The sequence below is a fragment of the Danio rerio genome, chromosome 15 (assembly GCF_052040795.2).
Source record: "Danio rerio strain M-AB ecotype USA chromosome 15, GRCz13ab, whole genome shotgun sequence".
NCBI lineage: Eukaryota > Metazoa > Chordata > Actinopteri > Cypriniformes > Danionidae > Danio > Danio rerio.
This window is the reverse complement of record NC_141035.1, coordinates 9,547,316-9,557,500: the sequence shown is the minus strand read 5'-3', so window position 1 is coordinate 9,557,500 and position 10,185 is coordinate 9,547,316. Positions and strand designations below refer to the sequence as shown.

Here is a 10,185-nt window from a genome sequence, read left to right as displayed (position 1 = left end):
GTTAATTGCACTCAAATTATGTTGGGCCGAGCAGGAGAGCTAACAGCTGAGAGAGAGAGAGTGAAAGGATAATTGCGGCGGAGAGGGACACTGCCACTGGAGACACTTTTTTCATCTGTCTGAGAGTCATTTGTTCTGCTGTCTCCGCTCCTGTAAACTAGTAGCTTTATATGATTCCCTTCAGCCAGCCGGATTGAGCAAACCAGAGGCCAACCTTGCCATTACAGGTTGAAGGAGGAGAGAGAGAGAAGGAAAGGAAGGGCAGTCAGATTGAGCTGCAAGGGTATGGAAGAGAGGAAATTGGCTTCATTCTTTATTATCATGCTTCATGGTGTTGAAGATCTTCAGATCTAAATGAGAGTCTCACTGACACACTAAAGAAAAATAATTGTAAAAAGAAAATCTAAAAATAGAGTTGAAGTAAGAATTATATACATCATATACATACACATACCGTGGGGAAAATAGAAATTGAGCACATCATCATTTTTCTCCGAAAACATATTTCTAAAGGTTCTGTTTACTTAAATTTTTCCTCGTATGTTGGTAACAAGGAAAGCAACCCGGGCTCATTGTGGAAACGTAGCCCCACGGATGTTTCTGCGGACAGCGATTTACGTCCCGGGAGATACGTATTCGAGCGTTTTTTTGTTTTCGCGGATCCGCGCGCGGCGTTCGCGCCCGCGCCGTTCTCGCGCGAAAAGCCGCCGGATCGAAAAAACAAAAAAAAAAAAACAAAAGCCCTCGTCTTCGATTTCAATCGCGTTTTCGGATCCTGCCGCGTTCTCGCCCTTATTTTCCGGATTCCGTTTTTCGTCTTACCTGATTTCCGGAACCCGCTGATCCCCGGACTCGATCCCGGTCGTCGTCCACCGCGGCCGGCTCCGGCTCCTCCTCCTCCGGGGCCTCCGCCAACGCAACGCTGTGAGCTAGGCGGACAAACTGATTGCGTCGGGAAAGCCCTCCACTCGGAGGCGAGCCGTTGGCCGGCGAGCGCGAAGAGGAGGGGCGGAGCGGCGCCACACCGCTCCGGCCGCAGCGTTCGCTCGTAAAAAACCAAACGCGGCCTTTACGTACCTCCGGCCACGTAAATCGCGGTCTCCAGAAACGTACGCGGGGCTACGTTTCCAGAATGAGCTTGGTTGAAGGAAAGACATCCAGAGATGCAAAGAAAACAAATCTAATTAGTTTACGTCTGTATTAAAATCAAATATTGCAGGGAAAACGTATTGAACACATGAAGAAAGGGAGGTATAGAAAGACCAGACCGCAGCTGAAATCTCCCAGTAGTTCTTCAGCAACCCTCTGCCCTTTGCCATTGATTATTATCATATAAATTTATACATTTATTTTAATAATGTCATATAAATTAATTTCAGCTGCTTCAGTCCAACATTTAATATTATTAGCAGGATGATGAAAATGAAACAAGAGTGGACATTTCAGCAAGACAATGATCCAAAACACAGCCAAGAAAACTCTGACATGGTTTCAGAGAGAGTAAATCAAGCTGTAGAATGGCCCAGACAAACCCCTGAATCGAATCCAAAAGATAGGAAATAAAGCTCAGATTTGATAGGTGAGACCCACAGAACCATCAGGATTTTAACACTCTGCTAAAGTCTGTGAAAAACTCACACATGAGCAATTCATGTGACTTCATTCCCCATATGAAAGTTGTCTTTAAGCTGCCATCACCAAAAAAGCCTTCTATATAAAGTATTAAATACATTTCAGTGCGTTCTCCTTGTGTAATTCCATTGTTATTACACATTTTTCAGATTTTTTAGTGTATGTTGCTTGGGTTTTTACTAAAATCTGGTTTAATTCCATGTCAACGGCTCCTTCAGAAATATTATTCCCAAAAAACATGATGTGTTCAATGCTTATTTTCTCCGATGTAAATACAGACATGTTTAATATATACCTTTACACCCATACCTTAATAAAATATCACATTTCAAATGAATTTAAATGCAGAAAAAGCTCACAGAAAAGCAAATAAATAAAGCATAACAGCATTTGATGTTACACTTTTAAAAATAGGAATTTGCTTCTAAAACGAGCGATCATTAAAATGTAGACATGAAAAACGCAATCATTAACGCCTCCACTACAAGCAATGTGTTTTATCAGATAGATGCAGTTTCCCCTCAGGATGAGGAACAGTGCCATCACTCTCCGCCTTTGCCCTATTGGGCCGGGTTCGACTTCACATTAGCCTCGGCAGTAGCAGGCTGACTTTGGGAAATGAGGGCCGACCATTGTCCATCCATCAGGCAGTATGGGTGCTGTCACGGCGGTCCTATAGCCGGAGCCCCAGTATTTGGATGAGGGGTGACGCTGAACCATTCACTCGTCAACATGCATGTGACCCCCAAAGACGAACAAGCAGAGCTCTGTGTCCCCACACGCACCGAGTGCCGATCCAAACCCCCTTTCAGGACTCTGAATGGGACAGACTCATTGATATTCCTGAGAGGAGCCCATTCTTAAAGAGGTTTGGGGTGTGGAGTTTGGGTGCACAGACACACTTGTGTGATTTCTGTGTGTGTGTGATTACCAAAAAAAAAAATAATAATTTATTCACATTGATGGCTTTCAAAACCCTGTTTTCTTTCATTAAAATCTAAAGGAGATATTTTGTAGATTGTTCAAGCTGATGTTTTCCATGAATTGAAAATGACTTTAAAATGATAATAAATTAACCTAAATGTATAAATTAACCTAAAACCATAAATGTCCCTAAAATGTCATCTAGTAGCCTCTAACACTCTTACACTAAAATAATTAATTAAAATTCAAATAGCCACATAGACGTGTGTGTGTGTGTGTGTGTGTTAGATAAAAAGAGAGTGAGTGTATGTGTCATCCAGTGTGTGCAAAAAGTAATTTATTTACATTTATATCTTTCAAAACACAGTGACACAGTGGCTTAAAGGCTGATTTATACTTCTGCGTCAAGCGCACGGGTATGCTACGATGCGGCCTACGCTTGGACGCATAGCCCTCACCGTGGCCGTCGGTGTCACTGACGCGCAACTTTAAAAAAATGTAACTACAAATCGCAACGACGCGTAGCGCAAGCTCTGTGATTGGTCGGCTTGGAAGCGCTGACAAGTGTGGAGGGGATCGAGAGCCCGATGGAGCAAGTGTTTACAGGTGTGGAGTCCCGTTAAGGAGCTTCGGATGGAAAGTTTTGTTTTGTGTTTACCTCATGGTTAAAGTTGTTACACGTCTGCCGGTTCCAAAATGAGCGAGTTTGAACCACTTGTACAGGAGGAAGTGGTACCAGTTGTAAAGGAAGCGTTCAGAAAAAACAAAACACCAGCGAAGATACTCGACACAGAAGAACATAAACACATCACTGCCAACTAGCGTTTCCAAAGTGTTATTGCAGAGCAACAGAAAGTATAAATGCACAGCTTTGCGCATTGCACGCGCCGTGGGTCATGCGGATCACGTGACGCAGAAGTAGAAACCAGGTTTTAGTGGTTAGCATTGTCACATGCACAATAGGTGTGTTTAATAAACTGAACAGTCCATAGTGTATGTGTGTGAATGAGAGTGTTTGGGTGTTTTCCAGTACTGGTTGTGGCTGGAAGGGCATCCGCTTTGCAAAACATATGCTGAATAGTTAGTGGTTCATTCTACTGTGGCAAGCTCTGAAAGAGAGACTTAAGGCCAGCTCACACTGTGGGATTTTTAGAATCCTGAATGATTGTAGCATGTCAGACTGCATGAACATGGCTCTCATGCCATTCTATAAGATCTCAGCCATCATGAAGTCAGACTGAACGACAATGAAGATGAGCCAAACACAAAAGAAAATGCTACTGGAGTTTGATGTCATTCACCTGTGACACTTTCACTACAAACTCACAGCAAACATAAACAATCTGTAGTGGCAATTTTGCACATGGCGTGTCTCAATAATAAAACCAGGAAGACATAAACTGTTTTGACATTTCCCCGCGTACATTTTAATTGTCGCATGAATCTCCTCATCACGTTCAGAGCTCCTATTGGTTCTTGGATTGACGTTCATCGCAGTTGTCACACTGCAGGAAAGTGTCTAAAAACTTCTTACTCTGCCAGAACTTCATTGGAGGAAAAATCTGATCGCAACGGGCACTAAGCGGCTGTCAGTGAACATGTCAAACCAAAGATCACTGATTTAAGCCCAGGATTTCAGGAATATTTTAGGATTTCCCAAATTTGTCTCAGATGACAGATTCATGGCTGAAATCTCACAGTGGAAACAGGGCTTAAGCCGATTTGAAGGGAATGAATGAACATAACATGCTCTTTGTTTTGACAAGATTTGACTCAAGGTTATACAAGAACATAACATTTACTTTCCAGATAATCTTCATCTTTAAACTCAGTATCTTGTTGAAGTCTTACTGGATTCATGTGGCTCTTTTTGGATTCTCTGAAGCTATAGAAATTGAAAATGTGAAACAGAAAATACGTTGGGACCATCGTTTTTGTTTACATCGCTCAAAATGGTCTATAGACGTAAAGTCTTTTATACTTTACAGACAAGTGTTGCATAAAAGTAACCAGTTCATTTATGTAGTTATACTTTTTATAGTTTGTAATGCATTACGTTACTTTTGAGTTACTTTTTGTTACCTGGCTTGATCTCTTTTAAAACCTGTTTTTCTTCTTTTTTAGTAGAAGAGTTCTGCAATTAACAACACACTTTATAACCTACACCTGCATTTACCTTTAAAAAATAATTAATTTTTTTTATTTTTTAGGATAATAGCCACTTTCACACATCGATACTGGTAAATACCCGGAAAATTACTGGAACGACTTTACCGAAAAACTTCGGTAAAACTTTACCGACTTTTTCAAAAAACTGCTGTTCACACAGGACACTTAGTAAATTTTCCATTCACACATCAATTCCAAAATACCAGTAAATACACTTTTACATTAGTGTAATCAGTCCATGAGCAGCATCAGCTGTGTGAGTCTAATCAATGGAAATTTGGAGCAGGTGTGTGTGTGTGTTGCATGACAGGACTTGTAGTCCATGTAAATGTTCTGCAGCAATCTATGAAGGTTACACTCGACCATGTTACTTGTAATGCCTCACCCCCAACACTGGTAGACTGTAAATTCTGTCATATTACCCAAAATCAACCTTCACAAATAAAACAATCAGCATTTTTACATTTAAAAAAACTTCTCTTTGTATTATTTATGAGCTGTTTTTTTTCTCATAGGGACCAAAAAATGTCCCTACAAGTTCAAAATTCACTTGTATTGCTATACTTGTGGGGCATTTGGTCCCCACAATGTTAAAAATACAAGGTACACAGAAAGAGAGAGAGAGAGAAAGAGAGAGAGAGAGAGAGAGAGAGAGAGAGAGAGAGAGAGAGAGAGAGACATCCCGCTGTGAATTGAGGGATTTTCAGCCGGGATTCTAGAGCAGACGATCAGAGACAGGCATGTTTGAAATGCTCCGCCAGTGTCGTTTGTGTGATTTGTAAACGTGTTTGTTTTGTGATGACAGACGGCTCTGGATGCTGTTGTGTGCTGAGGGTGAATTAGCATGTCTCCGTCTGTGTTTTCAGCCCAATAAAACCCACTCGCTGTCTTTGAGAGTCTCTTTGAGTGCCAGTAGAAGACAGAAATGCTGTTTCATGCTACTATCAGCTACTGTCAACAAATATTGAGACTGTCAAGATATGTCTGCTCTGTTTTAAAGCTTTTAAACAGCTTGGGCCTGTATTTTTATGAAGAATAAAGTGAGTGAGAATATCATAGTAATACCCTTTTATTAAAATGTTTGTGGGTGACACGGTGGCTTAGTCGTTAGCACTTACGCCTCACAGCAAAAAGGTTGCTCGTTCGAGTCCTGGCTGGGTCAGTCGGCATTTCTGTATGGAGTTTGCATGCTCTTCCCGTGTTCACATGGGTTTCCTCCTAGTGCTCCGGTTTCCCTCACAGTCCAAAGACACATGCTATAGGTGAAATGGATTAACTAAATTAGCTGTAGTATATCTGTGTGCATGTGAGAGTGTATGGGTGTTTGCCAGTACTGGGTTGTGGCTGGAAGTGCATATACTGTGTAAAACATATGCTGGATAAGTTGGCAGTTCATACCGATGTGGCGACACTTGATGAATAAAGGGAATAAGCTGAAGGAAAATGAACGAATGAATAAAATCTTTGGTAACATTGTTTTGTGGTTCGTTGCATGGTGGTATAATACGTTTGTATGATATAATGAAATACATATATATATATATATATATATATATATTTTTTTTTTCCTCTATACTATACGTTAGAAGGCAATGGTATTTATATTGATACACAACAGTTTGATATGAGCAGCACATCCTAATAAGTTCGGAGAACACTGTGATTTCCGTTGGGACATTATGAATAATTGAACTCATCCAAAACATGTGTCAGGCTTATTATTGAGAACTATAAAATCCCTTTTAGTTAATGCATATAGTTTAGAGTGACAGAAGATTTTTCTGGAATATTACTTTTAAAGATAAAGTTTTTATTTTTAAACAAAACTTTTAAGGTGGCAATGTACTTTAAACTATATTAAAGAAAGAACTGGTGGGATTTCTTTAACAAAATCAGGGCAAAAAAAAAAAACAATGTTCGATGGGAGATAGTTTTAGGAGTTTGAAACATTTCCGAATTACTACAGCTTATAAATTCATTTGAAGTACCATTGGTCAGTCTTTGGTGATGATGTAGCAGATGGCTGTGGCTTTGAGTCCTCTTGCTTTACTATTTCTTTCATTTCGACATTCCCAAAAAACAAAGCTGATTTGTTGTAGAATTCTTTTGTAGAAGGTTTGTTTATGTTTAATACTGTATAAAGCGTACTTGCTTTCATTCCAATATACAGTTGAAGTCTGAATTATTAGCCCCCTCCGTTTATTTTTTCCCACAATTTCTTTTAACGGAGAGCAGATTTTTTTCAACACATTTCTAAACGTAATAGTTTTAATAACTCATTTCTAATTCTAATCTAATTCTTATCTTTGCCATGATGAGAGTAAATAATATTTTACTACATCTTTTTCAAGACACTTCTATGCAGCTTAAAGTGACATTTAACGGCTTAACTAGGTTAATTAGGTTAACTAGACAGGTCAGAGTAATTAGACAAGTTATTGTATAGCGATGGTTTCACTAGACTATTGGAAAAAATATAGCTTAAAGGAGCTAATTATTTTGACCTTAAAATGCTTTTTCAAAAAAATAAAAACGGCTTTTAATCTAGCCAAAATAAAACAAATAAGACATACTCTAGAAGAAAAAACATTATCAGACATACTGTGAAAATTTCCTTGCTCTGTTAAACATCATTTGGGAAATATTTAAAAAAGAAAAAAAAATCAAAGGGGGCTAAAAATTCTGACTTCAACTGTATATGCCAAAAGTAGTCATAGACATAATTTTCATGAGCTTAAGTTGCCAAATGTACAGTAGATGTATCTGACTATTTAAGAAATTGCAGACATTTTGCTCAAAACAACTGCTTAACATTTTACAAATGCTTTCTTAGGATTTATTTATTTGTTTTTTTTTTCAGTGCGAAGAACAAGTCATTCATTGGTCACTGACATATTCGAACAGCATTTGGGAGCTCATCTACTGCAGGTAAACATTCATTATCCAAATTATTGTTTCATAAATGTGCATTGATTAATATCATGTCATGTGGATCATATTATGTAATGCTATTCAACATTTACATTTGTTTTTCTTCATAAAAATAGTTGTTCTAGGTTTTGTACAGATACACTGTTGTTGCTTTTTTTAATGCAGCTTTTTTTGGAAAGAAGAGAATTTTATTTGATTTAATTTGATTTCATATTTTGAACAGAGTATCATACACTTAAAACTGTTCTTTAAACAAAATACACTGTATCAAAAAACAACAAAAATATAATCCATATACGCTTAAAATATGAAATTAATTTAGCCAGTTTGAAATTATCATTACCTATTTACCAAAATTAGACAAAAGTGACATTTAAGATTTTTAATACAAATAAATCCTATTATTTACCCTTTGCATTCATTAAAGGCTTTGGTTCCTTAAAAAAATATAGAAAAAAGAAAAAGTGCAGAACAATTGATCCAAACCTTGACCAAGTTTTAATCACAATGTTTTTCTTTTTAAGTTAAAATAGAAAACAGATGTTTTAACATAGTTTTTTTGCACCAAATAAATCCAGCATCATGACTTTCTTTTTTAAAAGCCTCATTGTGTCCAAGATTATAAAAAAAGGCTCGATATGCCATCAAAAGTTGATAACTCTGACTTAATTTACCAGAAAAAAAAGTCATTAGAAGGTTACCTTGAGAAAAATGTAAAGCGCACAGAGAGGGCCAGCGCTGATAGAAATCAAATTAACACTTCTGAAAATCCTTATGATTCTTTGTCTCGTCCTCTTGTCAGTAATAACTAGATAATTGCGCTTTATTTCCAGCATTCCTGTCATTCCGGTCCACTCTCATTTGCATAGTGAACTCGTCACTTGCATAAATTACCCACACAACAACAGTCAATCTGAACTAAAGTGGCCACTCTGCTTCATCCCTGCCTGTGTGTTAGTACAATTAATATGATTCTTTAAATGGCTGCTTTAATAGGCTGACTGTATGCTTTCATCTGCCAGACGCTCTCCCGAGTTTATTTTGAGGCTCTAAATCAATCTGATTCTTCTGTAGTGTGTTGTTTTTGCTCTGATGCTGATGCGTACGTTGATTTTCTTAAATAAAAATCAGGAGATTTGTTCAGAAGTGTTGTGTCAGTTTACTTCTGAAGTGCCATGTTCTTACCTGGTAAAACAAGAATCATAAATTATATTTTTTTCATAATTCTGTGATGATTTACTGGATAAAATGATGCTCACTTACTTTTGTAAATTATCACATGCAAAAGAGAATAATCGGTAACACTTTACAATAGGGTTGCGTTAGTTAAAGTTAATGCATTTACTAACATAAACAGTGAACAATACATTTATTACGGTATTTGTACATGTCAGGGGCTCTATTTTGACGCCCTATGTGCAAAGTGCAGGGCGCAAATGCATTCAGAGCATGTCAGAATCTACTTTTGCTAATATAAGGACGGAAAAATCAGCTTTGCGCCATGGCGCATGATCTAAAAGGGTTGAGCTTATTTCCTTAATGAGTTATAGGTGTGTTTTGAGAATAAACCAATCAGAGTCTCATCTCCCATTCCCTTTAAGAGTCAGTTGCATCGCGCCATAGCCCATTTGCTATTTACATGACGTAAAGTAAGTGTAAGTGGAAAAACTTAGCATTTCACTAGCAAGAAAACAGTTAAACAGAGCATCTACAGCGCGAGAATGAGAGATAAATTATTAACTTTCACTTTCGCTCTCGTGGATAGGGAAATCTTGTACGCACAGACATCAAATAGCCTATAGATAGTTAATTTAATTTGTTAAGAGTAAATATTTGTTTTAAAACTATTTCTAAATTCAGTTCTAATTTCCAGCAAACGAATAAATGAACAATAATAACGAAGTGTGGTCAAAAAACTGAGTTATATCCTAATACACATGCTGTGCCCCATATGGTCTAAAACCTGACAGGTGGACAAATCTAAGCTTGTTTTTAATAAAACAAATATAAATATGCATATAATAAATAATACTGCAATTAATAATAACATTATACAAAAGCAAATTGTCACGAATAAACTGAAAACCCCCCCCGAGATGAAGAAGGCATGAAAGTATGGTTTTTATATTTATGTAGGCTAGAAAATAATATGCTTTGTAATATTTTAATTCTTTATATTTATATCCTATATATATATATATATATATATATATATATATATATATATATATATATATATATATATATATATATATATATATTCTTATTATGTCCTAAACAAATCCTTAATATTTTAATTATTTTTCATATGTAAAGATATTTGGGAATTGCTCTACATCTTGTGTGTATTAAGGAGTGTGTAAGCGAGGCGCACAACTAACACGCTCTGCGCTGGACAATAGACTGACTTTGTCCTGGTCTATTGAAAAATCTATTATAGATTCTCAAAATAGCAGCGTGCAAGCATTACACCTCAACACACCTCCCTTTTTAGACCAGAACGCCTATGGAAGCACATATGAGCGCAAA

General features: G+C 37.3%; 1 protein-coding gene across 4 annotated transcripts in view; it reads left to right on the top strand.

The window, feature by feature from the left end:
• Positions 1-10,185, top strand: part of npas1 (neuronal PAS domain protein 1) — a 92,326-nt gene that overhangs the window by 43,965 nt on the left and 38,176 nt on the right. For all 4 annotated transcript variants that reach the window (XM_087283071.1, XM_087283070.1, XM_087283072.1 and 1 more), the window contains exon 4: positions 7,586-7,653. In XM_087283071.1, coding sequence (XP_087139197.1) covers positions 7,586-7,653 — 68 coding nt within the window. The remainder of the gene's footprint in view (positions 1-7,585; positions 7,654-10,185) is intronic.